General features: G+C 41.8%; 1 protein-coding gene across 1 annotated transcript in view; it reads left to right on the forward strand.

The window, feature by feature from the left end:
- Positions 1-19163, forward strand: part of MYO16 (myosin XVI) — a 484344-nt gene that overhangs the window by 311945 nt on the left and 153236 nt on the right. The window contains 2 exon segments of the mRNA XM_034665464.1: positions 3277-3429; positions 7260-7460. Coding sequence (XP_034521355.1) covers positions 3277-3429; positions 7260-7460 — 354 coding nt within the window.

Consider the following 19163-nt stretch of genomic DNA (forward strand, 5'->3'; position numbering starts at 1 on the left):
CTCCACTATGAGCCTGCTTCTTTCTCTCTCACTCCCCCTGCTTGTGTTCCCTCTCTCGCTGGCTGTCTCTATCTCTGTCGAATAAATAAATAAAATCTTAAAAAATAAATAAATAAAAATAAATAAATAAAAAATTAAAAACTATTTTCTTCTAAAAAAACAAAAGAAGTGTAACACCTGATTAGATTGGGGAAACATCTCAAAATATTTTTTTAAACAAAGTGAAATAATTTTTAAGATTTCCATTTTTTGTCTGCAACAACAATTTTCAGACATTTCTGTTTTTTGTTTATGATCAAATGAGAGCAACAAGTAAATGTATGACTTTCCTGGCGGTGCTGCTACTGTGGACAGATGCGACACTGTTTTATGGAAAGGGTTTGTCTTTCCAGAATCACTTCTGGAAATTTAGACTGAAGAATAAGATAAGCACAGATTCTTGGTCAGCTGGTCTCACTTAGTTTTGATGGAACAAAGCAAGTGGATGGGTGTGAAGCTAGGCTCTATCAGGTACAAGGAAGGAAGTATTTATCATGGGATATTTAAAGAATGAGTTCCGTCTCTTTCCTCGCCAGCTATAATGTGCAGACTTTATTGGTCCATGTCCATATTCAGGTTGTTTTTGCCATAACAACCAAGCACGTCGAGCTAAATGTCTTACGTGCATGTTGTCACCTGGAGTGACTGGGGTTGCAATATTGTTATATTCAGAGAATTGATGAGTGAAAGTGAGGGTTTGTCTAAGAAAGTTTTAGGTTAAATATAAAGAACATCCAATTTTGCCTGTATCTCATGAACTCTAGTTGCCAAGGGGGTAGAGAGGAGAAGTTCTAGCAGCTACTGGCCGAATCAGATAGAAGGAAGAAAATTCAAGAAATCCCAGAGACCATGGCTGGAGTAGCAGGAGGAAGAAGATGAGGCAAAGAGCAATTCTAAGTTTAAATGAAATGTCTCCAGTTCTTTAGATTTTAAAGTAATTGCCAAGACAGTAGCAATGTGGCAGGGTTCTTATTTTAGTTGTAACTTAGATCTTATTTTGCAATAGAATGCAGTAGGAAAGCTTTTTCAGTCTACAGGCATTCATTTTATCACCAGATTTACAAAAATGATGTTTTTTTCTTTACTGTGAAGTCAGAGATGCAAAAACAGCTATTGGAGACAAGGCAATAGCCCTGGACCATCATTTTCTGACCTGGAGCTAATAAGAACTGCTTCTGTTATTCTTTGAGTATCCAGATAGGGTATTCAGATCTTATTTTTAATATAGTTATTCTTTGAACGTGTTATTTGGTATCCTTCTGTATTGATTATTTTCCACCTATTATATTAATAACAAAATATCAGTGTACATTCATCGTTGGAATAACTTGACTGCATTAGGTCATCTGAGCCTCTACCTTTTCAGCTGTCCAATCATGCTTTGGTCAAGGTAGCCCCATGCCCACAGTCCTGTCACTATGTCACCTGTTTCTGAAGACATTTGAGCTGTGTCTGCGCATAAAATTCTGGTCCTGGTAAGAAGTAAAGAATGGAAGCTGAAATTACACCATCAGTCTCGGGACAAACTCTCTCTGTGTTCCGACCGATGCCCTGCGCTGATAGGTTTGTTTCTTCCCTGAAACCTTTTCCTCTGAGACTTCATGTCTGTAGAATCCCATCAACTCCATCCTCCCAAATAGCTGGATCTGTGAGAAAATGACTCTTTCTATGCACACGTTATTCTAAACCATGAGTAGCCATGCCCTCATGTGCAGGTGCAGATATCCATATGCAGAATTAAGGCATTCCTGGTGTTGGTCATTTGCAAAAGTGGCTTGGCCTGCTGATTGGAAGCTGGAACCTAAGGGGTTCTCTTACATGTCTGAGAGAGAAACCATGAGCTCCCAGTAGAGGGACAGGAATGTCTATGAAGAGCTCCCACTTAGCAGATGTTACGATGACACCACACTTGGAGAAGAATTTGGATTTGTGCAAAAGAGAACCCTAAGGTGGTCTTTCTTTCCTCCAGTGACTATTTCAGTCTGTGATTTACAAGATCTTTGGCATTTTCATTATATAACTATAGCACATTCGTATTACATATAATCCTAGATATTGTTTCCTTTGCAGATGAGATGTGATTTTCTTTTAAAAGCTTTTTATCAGTTATTTTGACTTATATAAATTGTTCATCTTTATTTAGTTTCAGTGAGTTACTGAATTCTAAGTATTTCTAAGCAATTTCTGGATTTTACCTGGTGTAATGTAGTGGCTCACGCGTGCATGGCCTGTGAGACCAAGTGAGCTCATGAAGGACGTGGGTGTAGACAGAGAGGCTCGAGAGGCAGAAGGCCATGAGTGCATGGTGTCCTGGAAGACAGTGGAGGCAGCTTTCCAGGAAAGCAGAGGAATTACCATGAGGTAGTGCTGGGAGGTCAAGGAAAATGAACACCAAGAGTTGAACACTGTATTTTGGGATGCACATGTCATTGGTGACTCCCACCAATGTGATTCTGGTGAAACATTGGGGGGCAAAGTTTTTTTGGAGTGGCTTCAACAGTGGAGAGGAGAAGAATTAGAGATAATAAGGAAAGACAACTCCTTTGAGGTTTTCTTGCTAGAAAAGAAAACAGAAAAGTGAAAGGATAGCCTAGAGAGGAAGTGTAAGACTTCGTTTTTGTTAGACTTGGGGTATTTTATTGATTTTTAGTATTTTAAGATAATTTTTTTACGATTAAGAAATAATTTTTAAGATTAAGAAATAACACATTTGCTTCCTGGTACAGGAAGAGAAAAATTGACAGTTGGAGGAATAATAGTTCTGATAAAATAATTTCTACAACAGAGTCTTAGAGCAGTTATTCTTTCTGAATAAAAGGCACACTCTGTTGCCCATCATGGATATGTAACACAAGTGAGGAGGCCAGACATGTTTCTTCTGTCTCTGGGCCTTCCTGGTAAACCCACCTTTTATCCTCAGTTGTTGACTAGAGCCCAGATATAATTTCCTTTTGGAAATGTTTTGAGATACTCAACTATATTTTAAACCCTAACTTTGTGAGTTAATGTAATTATACTTGTTGTTTTTAACATACTCAGACCCAATTAAGTCAACAATACCAGGTGAAACTCTTTTCTTTGACTTCTCAAGCAATCCTGTAATGCTTTATCTCAATAGACTAATTGGTGTGGAACGTTCTTGAGTCAATATATCACCGATCTAAATGGTCATAGAACGAGTGGATGTGCACGGCCGTAATTATCCTTGTGAATTGTTCTCTTTCTCCCCCGCAATAGCTTTGTGTCAACATGACCAACGAGAAGGTGCACCACTACATCAATGACGTGCTTTTTCTACGCGAGCAAACAGAGTGTGTACAAGAGGGAGTTACCATGGAAACTGCTTATTCTCCTGGTAACCAGACTGGAGTTTTGGATTTTTTTTTCCAGGTATTCATATAATATAATTAGATACTTTACAGGATTTAAATATGCTGAAGACAAAGAATTTTCTTTCAAGGGGCCTTAATTTTAGATGGCTTTATATCTGAGACTTTACTGTATTTATTCTTTCAGATTTTTTTCAGAAATTTATTTTTTCAGAGTCAATTTGGGAGCACAAGTTACCTTTTTCCTGAAGGGGCCTTTGAAGGATTATCAACTCATTGAAAGGACTAGAAATACCAGATCATTTTGTTATAAAAATGTTCAGCATTGGCTATGTCAATAAAACTCTCCTTTTGGCACAGTTACAAATGCTCAATGTACAAAATTAATATTTTATAAAACAATACTAACAAGATCATAGAACAAATTCAACAGGATCTTTTTAATTCATCTTCAAAGTTTGTAAATTAAGATATGGAAAAACATTGGCAGAAAAATATGTTTATGTACATATGATCTTAGAACATCTGCTGATGTCGATCCTTACCTTTATTATTTCTACCTTATAATGAAAGAATCTTTGCCTCAATATCTCTATCATAAAAACAAAAATCTACCATACAAACAGCAATCCCTCTGTACCAATGTAGGAAGACATGATATACATTTATCAATAATATCTCTCAGACACTTGAACATTGTTTAAAACTGATACCTTTCAGCCATTGGAGAACATAGGCTGTAATTTTCTACCCTATATTTCTATAAATGTAGACTTGTAAATTTATTTTGTACATTTACCTAGTATGTAGACTATTCCTGTTCCTCTTACCAACTTGTCAATCTTCTTTATTTTAATGTCAGAAGAAACCTTCTTCCTCCAGAAAGCCCTCCCTCATCATGACACACATGGTATATAACTTCTCTATGTAGGGTTTAAAAATGTCTTCAAACTGACAGCGATAATATAGGGAACTGTGTATGGGAAGCCTCAGACACCTGCTGTCCTCATTCTCACTTGCTGCTGTATCCTTGACTGCTAACCAGTGGCCTGAAGAATGATGTTCCTTCTATGTCTTCCATGGCCATGACATTCTTTCTATGTCTTCGATGGCCATCCTTGAGATTTCACTATGGAGTGATGGTTATTTCAATGGGAGGACCCTCATCAGTAAGAGTTGGAAATGCGAGTGGTTGTTTCTGTCTGCTACTTCTCTTTGATACCCATAAAAATGAAAAGATGTATCAAGTATGGGGTGAAGCTTGGGTGTTTACCTACAGATTTGCAGATCTGTGTACCAGGCAGGCATACCTTACAGTACAAAGGAAGCTTATTGTTTCCTTCCTAGTACCCATAATCCTCTCCTGCTCACCAACATCTGTGATTTTTGCTTAAGCCACATTCATATTTCAATGAACATGTATTTGTCTTATGTCCATGAACGGAGAGGGTGGATCCAGAATCTGACCTGACTCTTTACGTGTCTAGTGCATTTTGTTACCCTGTCGGTCCTCAATGCTTTCTGTTGTTGAGGTGAAATGGCATGCATTTCGTAGAACAATTCAGTCTCTCCTAAGCCCTCACTTCCAAAGGAATTGAAGACCGTTTTTTTGACTTCTTCAGACGCTTCAGCAAGTTTCCAAGTCTGTAAGTTTGATTACCACCGTTCTTTCATGGTTTAATGTCAAGCATACGGAAACCATAATACGTACAAATTTTAAAACTTGGACACAATCCAAATTGTAATGCTTTAAAAAAATATCTTGTGCTATATGCAACTGGTAAATCACAGAACATTATGTCAAAAACTAATGATGTACTATATGCTGGCTAATTGAGTTTAAATTTAAAAAATTTAAAAAAATATTTGGTAGGATTAAAAAAAAATCTTGTTGGTTTCCGACCACCTTATCCTTGGAAAACATCGTCTTGCTTTTGAGGTAGAGCTGTTTGGCTACTTTGGAAGTGATCCCTTCCCTTATACTACTTGGGTCCTTAACCTTGGGTTACTGAAACACCCACTAGAACTCTAAATTCCAGCCTCCAAAGAGGTCTGTCACAGCTCCCAAAACATGGGTGCATTTGCAACACTCTTAACGAGCCCATTCACCCTTCCACGGCATGTCTGTGTGTGCTCGTGTGTGTTTCGGGGGATCTAAGTGTAACAGTAGACAGAGAGTGTCATGGCGTAATGCGCAAATGCGCAGGTGAGGAAGCAACTGCTGGTCTTATGGATCAGCATCTTACTCTTCAGCAAGTAGCTTGTTATACATTGAAATGAAGAGTCTGATCTTGCAAGGCAACCCACGTGAGACCAGTCCTCTGCCAGCTCCTTACTGATTTTTCCTTTAGGGCCTCTCTCCATCCATGTTGTGTACCTAATACTTTCATTTTTCACCTCTGGCTCTGTAGAGGGTCCCTGGTTGTCTGAGAATGTACCACACAGCGGACTTCCTTCTCCACATCCCCTTATCAGATACATTTCTGTGTTGGTAACACAAGTCTCTGGAGGTGTTAGTGACCTAGGTCATTTGCTGGGGTGCGTCAGCTTGCTTCTTGCAGGTCTACCCAATTTCTTCCTAGTGCTCCTTCCCCCTTTATCAGTCACTCTTCTCCTTCCTTCCTGGAGAGGCTATCTGTCTGCTCATTCCAGAGATGCTCCTTCAGTTGCCAGATGTCTCACAAAGGGCTCCCCCTGGTACAGGAGCCCCCGCCAGGCATGGTCCTTCCCATGGCTGCCACTGTCAACCTTTCTTCTCCACGGATGGAGCTGGAAGAATGTCAACTTTTGCAGCCCTGTGACAACTGTATATAGTCTTTGCATTTTCTTTAACATGAGCAGGAAACCCCAAAAGGCTGAAAACAAGTGAAATATTTCAGCCACAAACAAACAATTTTCTGTTGGCCCAATGAATAACATGAAAGGCCTGTGGTGGTTTAGTTTGGTGACCTTGGGTCAAATACAAACTGAATGGATATAAGGGTCAGTAGAGATCTCTTCACTTCCTGAGAATTATTTTATGATATTCACACTTCCAAAAGCACACTGAGTTGATGTGAAGAATTCAGATATATGACAGAATGAGGTAAATAAGTAGCACAAATTACCTGATTTTTAAAGTTAGATTTGACACTTCAACAGAAGAACTTTCCTAGGGATGAAAAGATAAACAGCACAGCAGTGGGTCAAAGTTATTCGCCTGATGTGTAAACCGGGTGGGTACAGTGGTGTTCTGTGTGCAGGGAACGAACTGTCAGGGGTCGAGAAGTTCTTTCAAGCAGCATTTTCCTTCACGTGAGATTAATTTTAAGTGGTTTCTTATATATGACTTTAGCTTCTGTGATTGACAGCTATAAGCTATCAGACTTCTAATTTGAATTTTACAGGTTATAGCTTCCAACTTCATTTTGTCCAGGTCTTAATATTGGAATGTTATAGTCACTTGTACTTCCTGCTGAATAGGATTTTTCTACATTTCTTTATGACTCAGCATGATTGTAGGTTCTGTTTCTGGAGAAGTTACGTGACGATGCGTGTTAGAGGTCAAGAAAAATTACACTTCTCCTGTAGTTGGAAATTTTATTTTTCTTTTTGAAATGAGAATGTACTTTTTAATAACTCTGGTGTTTGAATGACGTTAAAACACGCTCTATTTTTTCATCATCAATTATTAATCATCCAGTACTGTTTGGGGCCTACATTACATCAGAGTTTTGCTAGGTATTGGGGATACAATAGTGAGCAAACACAGATGTGCATTAAAAGGAGACTAATTCATTTTTTGAGTGCTTATATGAATATAATGAAAATGCAAATGAGCATACATGTACAATAACAAAACCATCAAATTGAGTAATGGAAGAAATAATACCATCTCTTCTTGATTTTCAGAAGCCATCTGGATTTCTCTCTTTATTGGATGAAGAAAGTCAGATGATTTGGTCAATGGAACCAAATCTTCCCAAAAAGCTACAAAGTCTCCTTGAATCCTCAAACACAAATGCAGTCTATTCCCCCATGAAGGATGGGAACGGGAATGTGGCGCTCAAAGACCAGGGCACAGCGTTCACTACCATGCACTACGCGGGAAGGGTAAGTTGAAAGAGCGGCATGATATAGCTTGTGCAGTAAGGGACCAAACATCTTCAGGACAAGCTTTCACGTTTTAGATATTTTAAAGTTTATTATTTTAGTGAATGAAAGTTGGGTGAACAACCCACACAATTTTATTTTTCTGAGCTCTTTTATTTTAACCTGAGAAGGACTTTGCATCTTCAGAATGTGGGTGATAAAGCAGGTAATCAGATCCTTCTGTAATGTTCCCCAGATTATAGCATAATGTGAGCCAAAGGGCCTTGGCTTTAATACAGACGGCTCTGCTCTGAACTTCGGGATCCCTTCATTATCCACGCAGATGTTGGTCTTCTGACTTTACTTGCCCTCAATGTAGTTTTTAGTATTAAATTATTTTTCTTGAAGCATGTCAACCTGAGTAAAGAAAGCTACTCTCAGCCCTCTCTCAGTTCCCTAACCAGCTTGGTAAAATGTGCTTCTTTCTTAAACGCCTTCAAGGACCTCCTCTTACCTGTCTACAATACCTCACACCGGTTAGGCCCGGCTAATAGCCCAGGCTTCTCTGAGCTGATGCCGGTCGTTTTAGCCATGACTTGTGTCACAATCCCCTTGGGCAAAACCTCTGTTCATGGGACTTTTCTCATTCACTCACTGTCTCCTGCATTCCACAATCCTCCGGGCTCCCACTCCTCCTGCTCAAGCTTGAAATACCCACCTTGTCTTCTTCACAAGGTCACACGTATCCATCTTTTGATACTCAAATCCACGTTGCACTTACTTTCCATCCAGGCCCATCTCTGGGTACTGTCTTCCACCTTTGAATGTGTGGCCCCTGGGCTTCCCCCATTTGGCATTTAGCAGAAGTTGCCTGTTGGAGGGTGAAACCTCAAATCCGTGTGTTTCAGGTCATTTCAGTCCATGTTCACTGAGACTCTACCAGATGCCAAACCCAGAGCATTAGACAAAGATGAAGAAACCATATTCCTTTTCTCAAATATCTCACTGTCCAGAAATAAGGAAAAGGCAAATTAACAAATAATTATGATATAATTTGCTTGTAATAGCATGGGTAATATTAACAAAGTTCTGTATTACTGAAGAAGGAAGCAATCATTCGGCTCCCAAAGAAAGTGTAGAAATATTTTCTAGAGGAGGTCAAATGCGGCCTAGGAGCTCAGTAAGGATAAGAGGAAGGAGCATTCTGGTGGAGACATGGATGTGTGAATGGCACGTCCATCCCCCAGGACCCCGTTGCCTAGGACAGAATGCACTATCGCTGTTCAAGTGGAAAATAATTTGATATAGGGAAATAATAATCAGGAGACTCCAAGTTGAATATTCAGGAATGACTCAAAACCTCAGCACAGGATGGGGCTTCCAACATCACTGTGGCCTCATCTTTGATCCGGAAGCTTCCAGCCAAATGGAGAAGTTGCTGCTCCGGGGACTCTCAGTTCCCGCCACTCACTGTCGAGGCCAGGAACGTGCCCATCCCCTGGCAGTCAGCGTGGAGAAGTCAGTGAGCTGCGCCCGGGCTGGGAGGTCTCCACTGCCGGAGAAAACAAAGCGTCTTCCTGACATGCTTGTGACACCCACAGGAGACGCAGCAGAAGCCCGGCCTCCACCACGCCTACCTTCCGAAGCTTGAGCAGTAGTGCCAGACTGCTGGAAGCTGAAGAAACCTCAGACACTAGCTGCAAGGAAGTCTGGGAGTTTTCCCACCTTCTAACGTGTGCGCTGTAAGAAGGCGGCTGTTCCTGGGAGAGCTGTGGGCCCTTCTGCCGCGTCCACCCACCCTGTATTTGGGAAATGGTACAAGAAGTACAGTTAAGTCTCTAGAGATTGGCTGGAGACAAGTCTTAAAAAAAGCTCTTTTGGACCAAATCATGAATAAATATACACGTACTACTCAGGACTTTGTCCTCTCGACAGTGTTAACTCCCCAAATATTTCCAGACAGTGTGGGGGATGGAGTAAGGAAAACAGAGAACACAAGAGAGGTTGGACTGGGGGAGAGAGGTTGGGCAATGGAAACAACTCCGGCAAGAACTGCGTTTGGACCATCGCAGAGGACCTAAGAGGCCGTGTTCTCGAGACGGGGCTGCCACGCTGACTGACGGGATGTCCCAAACAGGGAGGAGCCAGAGCCTGAAATGACAGGCGTCTCTCTCCCCACTGTAGTTGGATGGTTCCAGTGCCAACCATGAGAGGAAATCCTGGAGAAGAGACAGTCTGGAAGGAAAGATATTCAGTGTAGATGTTTTGAATTTGAGATTTTTAGTAGAGACTTCAATAGGATGTGACAAATAAAATAAAATAGGTTTTGGTTGTTTTTAGAAACATAGGCATATTTGTGGAAATGTGTATCTTGATAATTTCACTCAGGAAGAGCATGGAGAAGATGGAGAAAAGGAGTAGGAAATTGAATGAGGAAAACCAAGAGAAAGGAAGGACAAATGGGGTCAGCAGGAGACACACCTGAATGGAATAGGTGGGCCAGGAGCACCCTGGGGAAGTGGTAGTACATGGCGCCGTGGGCGGACCGAGCGGTGAGTGGCCGTGGAGAGGGTCTCGGTGCAAGATTTACACACACACACACACACACACACACACACTCACACACTCCTAGAGTGTTATTAACTTACTACCTACCTTTTACATATGAGAGATTTAGCCTTTAACATTTTGTATGACATTAGCAAAACTTCTAGTCCTGTATTCGAATTTTTAATCTGTATTTTCTTCATATTGAGCATTTATTAATTCATAGGACTTAATTGAAATATTACAGTAAGACATGGGTAGTGATTTTGGAAAACTCCTTTCCGATTTTCCTCTAAGTTTCCTGGAAGCTGTCTTAAGTCCGTCTATACCTGACCCGCCTCGTAAGTCTGTTTGTATTGAATCTTGGAGATGTATCAGATTGTTCAATAAATGCTAATTGCATTAAACAGAATGGGACCAAGCTTTGGAATAATATGTTGTTTATTAATTGTTTAAATGTTTGCTTTTAAAAATTATTCTAAAGCCACTTAATAGAATTTCAATTTCAATTGTTTTTTTTAAAAAAACTGGGTGTTATACGCAACTAACGAATCATCGAACTTTACATCAGAAACCAGGGATGTACTGTATGGTGACTAACATAATATAATAAAAAAACCTTAAAAAATAAAATAAAAAATTGGGGGAAAAACAATGAATGGTTTGAATAAATACAATTATTTCATCGAGCTCTGATGGCAATAGAGCAGAGCAGAGCTAGTCAATTGATTAGCTGCCACAGAGCCAAACCCCATGGAATTATGAATTTTTCTGTAAAAGTGCCTTTATGTTTTAAGCAGGATTTTCCATAATTGGAGTCAATTTTGTGGTTTTATAAAAATCTTTCATTTCACTGAGATCTACTAATGAGTCTTAGCCCAAGGACTCCCTGAGGACTCATTCGCATGTTACAGTATAGATTATATGTAATTTGTGGCAATATGTCAAGCCATATGCCTTTCTAATCATCGGATGTAGCTGCGTGTATTTCACTTTGAGCTACTGCATTTTCAAGGAAAACAGCATATTCTGCATCTTATAAATCAAGAAACATAGCAAAGAGCTAACTGGCTTAGGAACAGCATCCACGATCTATTTTGGACAGGAGTGTGAACATTCCTGAAGGGCCCTTTGGTGATTCAGCTGATCCCAGAGAAGATCTCTGTGGCTCTGGGGTTCTTTGGTTTCCTTGTGGCCTCTTCCTTGGCCAGATGGATGGGGTAGAGTGTCGCTCGGATCACCACGTGCTCTTCTGTGACTGGGTTACCTGGTTTTGCGAGTGAAAACTTAGCTCTCACGGGAAGGATGATCATGGTGGCCGGCGATGAGACTGACATCCCGCCAGGAAGGACTGTTCTGCTTTGACTACAAGACCCCACCATGCTTCTGACTCTTGTCTGGAGCAGAGGCTCCCAGGTCCTTTTAGAAATGTTTAAGCAACATTATTTGAATTATAGCTGAAGATCTTTCCTAAACACATTTGAATTTTTCATTACTCATAGGAGCCTGGCGTATTTTCCAATCTCCATTACAGAAATATTTTAAAGTAAGTGGGAAGAGGCTGTGTATGAAATATTAACAAGGTCTCATTAATGAGCATGGATCTGAATTGAAGAAGGCTGAGGGGTGTTTTTGTTATTTGTTTTAGCAAATTTTAAATCATATATGGATTAGCTGCTTTAGGAATTGCTCTTAAACTTCCAGTGGTGATTTAAATGGTGGATACGCATTAAATCCAGAACTGTGTCTAATTTTATTGGCTTTTAAAATCAAGAATCTTGAAAGAAAGAAGAATTATGATTTGGAAAAAGACATTGGCTCTCAGGAAATTTGAATTTCCATTAAGGTGATTCTGAACTAACTCTAATAGGAAATAGTATTTTGAAGTTCCTAAATTTTAATGTGAGAAAAGTGAATAGATTAGGTGATACTAAGGCAATCTGAAGTAATAAAAATTAAATTAATGAAAATACAGGTCAAAGTAATAGTTTTAAAAATATATGATACTTGCCTATCCGACCTTTGTTGTCTGCTCATAAGTTCTTTTGTCTGGAAGTTGTTTATTGCGATAATTTGTTTTAACACAAAGTGATTCTCTTTGGATCCCAGAGGAGCGTCCTGTATGACCGGCCTGGTTTATACAAATCAAGTTGGTGATATTGTTCTTGCCTGAGATGATGTGTCTATGTTTCAGCCTCCTTCTCTCTCAAAACCCTTAAATATTGCGGTGGGCTGAATGGTGGATCCCCAAAAAGATATGGCCACGTGCTCATCTCTAGAACCTGGGAATGGAATCTTATTTGGAAAAGGGGTCTCTGCTTATGTAATGAAGTCCAGGATCTCGAGGTGAGGAGATCACCTGGGATGATGTGGGGGAGCTCTAAATCCAAAGGCAAGTATCCTTCTGAGAAGGAAGCAGCGAGAGATTTGGGAGAGAAAGGGAGAACTTGCAAGCAAAGAAGCAGGGACAGGAGAGAGGCAGCCACGGGGCAAGGAGCTCCAGGGCCCCCAGAAGCGAGAAAAGGCAGGAAGGCGTGTCCCCTTGAACCTCCGGGCATATAAAGATGCCTGATGTCAGGGTTCTGACCTCCAGAACTGTAAAAAAACAAATTTCTCTTATTCTGAGCAAACCAGTTTGTGGTCATTTGTTACAGCAACCCCTGGAACTAATACATGTGTCCATTGGCTCAACATGTACAGATCGGAAGAGAAGGGAGTGGTTCTAAGTCATAACGTTATGGAATTTCTTTACCACATTTGATTCATTTGAAAACGACCCTGACATTTCTCCACCTCTATTGTTGCTTCTGTGATTTTCTTCACGTGACATGCCTCTTTCCTGTCTTTCCAGACCTTCTCCATCTTGGGACCAAATTCTTGGCCTAATCCACATTTCATTGATCTCGCCCTTCCCTAATTGGTAGTGATGTCTGATACTTGTGTGGCATTTTCTGATTTACGAAGTGCTTCTGAGGCCTTGTGTATAATCATTGCTATGTCAGTTTTCCCGTTAAGTAAGCCTTGGTGATGTTCAGTGATTCACCGAGGATTGAACGGCTCTGCATGAGTCTCCTGGGGGTGCCTTAACAAAGTTCCACATGCTGGCTGGCTTGAAACAGCAGAAACTTACCCACATTTCCAGAGGCCAGAATCCAAAATCAGGTGTCAGCAGGGTTGGTTTCTTCCGTGGAGTCTGAGAGAACTCTGTTCCAAGCTTCTCTCCTGGCTTCTGGTGGTTGCCAGCCATCAACGACGCTTGGCTTGTAGACGCAACTGCCTCTGTCTTCACAGATCTCTGTGCCCTCCTCTTCTTTGAAGGGACCAGGCATTGAATTTAGGACCCGCCTTCTCCACTATGACCTCATGATATGCAAGGACATCTTTGAAAGATCTTATTTCCAAATAAGGTCATGTTCTGTGGTTCTGGGTTGGCATGAAATTTGAGGGTATGCTATTCAACCCACTACGGGGTAGTAGGTCACAATACTGTATTTCACTTTCCATTTTGAGTACCACATATTTCCCCATCTCCAGCACACTGGGTGTGAGATTCCTCAAGTGTTTGTTGTCTGTAGTCGTAGAATCCATGTGGTTCGGTGGAGAAGCTCTGTAGGCCCATCGGGACTCTGTCGCCAGGACATTGAGGAGGACCCAGACCCCCAGTTGCCACATCTGAAAAGTCTGCAGCTCAGGGGAACATAATTGTAGCCTCATCAACTTGTTCTGAAGGGCACGTATTAGGCAAGAAATCAAGGCACGTATGATTCTTTTGAGATGTTCTATCAAATATGAGTCATATTTCCCCCAACAATAGCTGAAGGTCTCTCCAGGCAGAAGTACCACTGTATTTGGCGAGATTTGAACTCGTCAGTAACAACTATCAAAGACGAGAGAGTAAATCAGGGATCAACTGGCTATATGTTCAGGCGAGAATATTAGGGGCCCAATTGACTTACTTGAATTAAGTGATTGATCAACGTCCTTCATTTGTTAAAAAATAGATTTGTTAATTTTTATATCTTATTAATGTGCCCAGTGCCTGAAGCAAAGCTTTGTAAGCCATGTTAGAATGTTTATTTTTATTTCTCATAGCATAATTAATATCACTTCAGCAGGTGATAGGGAAAATATAACCACCAGAGTTATAATATAGTATTTTCTTATTATTGTGCTTGAAAAACTTCAGTGGAAGGTGCAGAAAGAGATATTTCTCTATCTGTGAAAATTATAATAATAGAAGAGAAAACATTTAGATAATGTTTTAACTTATGTTAATGTTTTTTGCTGAATATACAGGTTGTTTTCATGTTCAGTAGCTCTACCTTGATCTAAGAGAATTTTTGTAAAAAATTATGTTCTTTATCATTTAGCTTTATGACTGATATTTTAATGGAGCAAAGAGGTGTGTGAAATTTTACTGCAGATTTTAGAAGATCCTTTCCATTATTGTTTGCCTGGAGGGTATGAAAGCATTCTCTGCAATTTCTATACTACATACTCCGAGATGTAATTTTATGACAGTTTGAAAATGTCATGCACCTTTATATAATGCGCGTGTCGAAGGGTCTTTCTGTGGGTGGATTTTGATTGTTTTCATCAGGATTTCTTTTTCCGTCCCCCAAACTGCATCCCCGCAGAGCACGTTGTAATCCCAGACACAGAGGCCTTGATCATTAGTGTTCATGTCGCTGACTTCCACAGGCCTTTATGAGAACCATATTACTAAAACATCGCTGATAGAAGTCATGCGGGGGAAGAATGATGTTACTGTTTTTTTGCCAGTCTATAAAACATCTGATTTTTTTTTTCCTTCTCCTTGAATAAGATCTACTCCCGTCACTGGATAAACGAAGTCTGAAATTTATCGGTTGAGGTTGCTGTGACTCAGATCTGAGTAGAGACACTGCAGTAGATTCTAGGAGACGCACTGATGACAGCAAGCCTTTTTGCCCCTCAGACATATTTACATAACACGGATGCAGAGAAGTGGTGGCCTGTTCACTTTCCCAGTTCCACCTGCACCACGAACGCCTTCTGTAGCTTGTCGACTGGCCCTCACCTCGGAGATCTGTGGGAGGCACGATGTGCCCAAGAGGACTCCGAAAGTGAACCTTTAAATCAAAAGAAAAAGGAGATGAACTAATCAATAGGGAGCCTTACCATTTATTTCTTTTCCTTTTCTCTAGGCAGAATCCCCAGACATAACAATGAATTCTGTCTGGTCTAAGCCAAATGGATACTATTAAAGGTTATTTGACAAAGATATCTTGACCCACACAGAACGAGTTTAATTTACATCTGTATTTGCTCACCTCTTGGGCAAGATCCTGGAAAAATAAAAATTAACTCCACAAGGCCCCCGGTGCTCTGTTGCTCATATCAATTTTGCCTCTGGTGTAAATTTCTGTAGGAGACCTGATGAATGTTTCCTAATCCAGAGTTTTGTTTGGAAGAGAAAATGCAGGCTCTCATTCAGGGAATCTTACTGTTTCTTAGAGGATTTAATAGGTTCTGTTATTGTCATGGACCAACAGAAAGTTGTAAATAAGGAACTTCAGGGTTCCTGGAATTTTGATATCTTATTGTTAGTTGATTTTTTTTTTCCTTAAAAGGAACCAATGAGGCATATTCATAAATTTCAGATAAGGCAATTTCAAGGTAATGTTTATAGTCCGATGCTAGATAAGGACCCTTAACGATAATACTGTGTGCTCTTAACTTTCTTTGTTTATTAGTATTTATAACGTAAAGTGAGCGAGAATGAAAGCAAGCAATACTGTTAGATAGAATCGCTTAATGGAAAAGTAAAAAGTAGAAGCCTCTACCTATCAATATTGATGGCTAGAGAGGGGTCAGTTTGCCACTGCACATGACATTGAGACTCTTTTTAGCAAACCTCAGATAGAAAGTTGAAACCACGCATGAAAAATTATCAGACCCATGTATATTTGCCTGAAGATGATCTTTCATTTCTTTTCCTAAAATCCAATCTTTACATACATTCTGATGTGATGTCTTATATTCGAGAAGATATTCCAAAGTTTTGAGTTTTTATCACCTGGGAATCCCAACCACCTCTTTTTAGGAATTGTATTTTGCATCACGTGAAAGGGATTATAAATTTGACTGATAAGTGAGTTTGCTTCCATTCCATAAATATCGATGTTTCCCAGTAGAGTATTTTATGTCTCCTGTTGGGACTTTATATACCCTCAAGATTCCCTTTCCTGCATGACATGAGTCCTGAAACTCCGGTCTGTTTGTCTGTGGGCTTCATGCCTGCATATGTGCTTGTTAAGATCTCTCCTTGGCTGATATCGTCAGCTCGGCAGATCCAGAAGCCAACTGCACCCAATTCCCAAACCACCTCCCACACGCTCTGTCTCCCTCTCAACTCGCTTCAAAAAAGTAAAGCAGTGAAACTGATTTCCCGTATTTGTCCCACTTTTCAACGCATGTAAAATCAGAAACCCAGTTAATTGCCAAATACTAGTCCCCTCCCCTCCTTAGTCCTGAATCCAAACGCTCCCTCCCTGCCCTGGGACCCTAGTTCATGGCCCCTCGCTCAGGGCTCTTGCCACTGGCTGGCCAAAGAGGCTCAGTTACCAATTAAGAAATGAGTGAGCACTTTTACTTAAAAGTGTATGAACTGCCTCTGCTCCATTGATCTTTTTGTTTCTCCAGTAACACTGTTCAAAGTTAAAGGTGATTATCCTGATTCCACTTGTTAATTACAGACGCGCTTGCGTGATGGCAACTGTCCTTATCAGCTGCTCAGAAACCACTCTTTTAAGCAATTTTGCCACCAAGCCTCTGTCTCCCTGGTAGGAGAACAAATTCCCTTTCCCTTCTAAAGACCAACTCTTCAAGATCATTTTCACACTCTTGTTCTTCATGTACCTGGTAGTTGAACAAGCAACTCGGGGGATGTAATCAGATTCAATTTTATTTTTGGCTCACACTGCTTTTTAAAATAAGTTCAGCAGAGACAGTCTTTTCCTTGGAACCAGATAAAAACCCAGGCAGCTCCCGTGATATTTCTGGTCTCTGTCCAGTAATAGGACGTCCTTCATTTGCTTTCTTTGGCACTCAGACTCAGTTCAGTAATGAAGAACTTCTCGTCCTTGTTAATAATCGTCGTTACAAACCTAACTGAAAGGTGGGGCCCCCCTGCCTCCACTGCAGAGGTCGCTCTCTATACAGAGGCCTCGGGAGTCCTGTTTTCTCTCTTTGCTTGAGCTGCGTGGTCTCACATCATCCCAGGGGTTTCCCGCAAACGGTGCCTTTCAGCATTCAGGGCGTGCTCTGCCTGGGTGCTTTCGTGGGTCCCCGAGACACTGCGCCCCTGCCTGGGTGGTGCTGACCCTTGGGGCTGGCTGCCCCCCATGGCCCCGGTTGGTGGGTCCATTCACACAGACTCTCTGCCCTGGGCTCGGTTCCTGTCAGCACCAGCTCATGCCCTGTTGGCCAGGACGTCACGGAACTTGGGCTTGGGGACCACATGAGGGGACTTCACCACGGCCTTTGTAGTTGATCAAAAACCGTCTACATTCTGTGCTCTGCACTTGCAGGAGCTGACAGGAGAGTCTATCCCACTGCAGCATGGGCTGTTCCTGTGCCCACATCCGCCCCTCACCTGCCCGTTTCTGTTTTTGTGCTTCTCAGTGGAGCTAAACAACGGCTTGTGATGTCTCCCTAAGTGGTGGGACAATGTCAGCGTATGAGAGGGATCCCTTGAAGCCCCTTCCCACTCGGTTTAGGTGACGGGGTTTGGGGAGGGGGAGAAGCTGTGGAAAAGCATTTATGGCCATATTTGCATGCTTTATAAAGCAACTGTTTTGTCCTTGAACTAGGTATGAGAGCAATAGACCCATAGAGGTAGACATGGTTGTAGAAAGCAATTATAGTAGATTGATAGATAAAGCAAACGCACGCGCACACACACACGGACACACACATCAAATACCCACGCTGCCAGAAACTCATCTATGCTATCATCTGGGAGATGCTAAAATCCCTGATTTGTCATTAAAGGTGGCTCCCTTATTTTTTTGTTTAAGATTTTATTTATTTGACAGAGCGAGAGAGCACAAGCAGGGGGAGCAGAGGGAGAGGGAGAAGCAGGAAAAGGGAGAAGCAGCATCCCCGCTGAGCGGGGCGCCTGACTCCGGGCTTGATCCCAGGACCCTGGGATCATGACCTGAGCCTAAGGCAGATGCTTCACCGACTGAGCCCCCCAGCCGCCCCCAAGGTGACTCCCTCATAGAAACTTTAACTTTTAGCACTTCAGCTCTGTGGAAATACAGATTTCCGTATTAGAAACACACTGTTTATGCGATAATTAGCAGCGTGGTTCGCCCTCAGCTTACTGCCCAATGACGTAGAGTGTGTGTGCTGTTGAGACCCCCTCATCCTGATGTTTGTAGCGTAGACAGTCCCTGGATCAGCACGATGAGAGTGAGAACAAAGGAGAGGAAGGCGCTTGCTGTCTAAGGAGTGAATCTCTGAGTGAGGCCATAAAAGCCCCCCACCCCGCCTCCCCCAGAGACTGTGACACCATGGCTTGGCACTTGGGGGCTTCTCTATTCACTTCCCGATTCTGCCCGAGGAAGGTCGAGAGTTGTCATGTTGGGGCTTCCAGCCTACACTGCACTCTCTGCTTGTTCTCCTCTAGCCTGTGAGTCTGTGCCGCCCTGCCCGTGTGCTGGGACCCATTCCGCTCGCTCCATGTGAGTCATTTTATGGGCATAGCTGAGCTCTCCTATAACACTCGCTCTTTCTAGAATGACAGGTTCTCGTTGCTTTGTCTGCCGCCCTCCATCAGCCCCTTCCAGGCCCTGCGTCATTCTCTTTGCTTTCCTCTTTACCGTCAAGAGCTTCCTTCGTGTTCTTCGGCTGTTCTGCACAGTGATGAGCACGGTGTCTCTCCCTGTCCTTTCCCGAGCTGTCAGCACGAGACACGACTAGACAAAGCGAGCCCCTGGGAACAGTGGAGGTCAGTCAGGGTGCTGTGTGGAAAGCAGGCTGCACCAGATTTTCAAGGAGGAGGAAAGGAGTTCAGAGAATGGGTTCCACAGGAGAAGTTGAGGAGACAGAGAAGGGACAGTGAGGTGACCCAGACACGTGTCCCAATGGAAGCACCCCCCTCCTCTAAGGCTGGAGAAAGGAAGGGAAGAG

This window comes from Ailuropoda melanoleuca, chromosome 7, assembly GCF_002007445.2.
Source record: "Ailuropoda melanoleuca isolate Jingjing chromosome 7, ASM200744v2, whole genome shotgun sequence".
NCBI classification, from domain to species: Eukaryota; Metazoa; Chordata; class Mammalia; order Carnivora; family Ursidae; genus Ailuropoda; species Ailuropoda melanoleuca.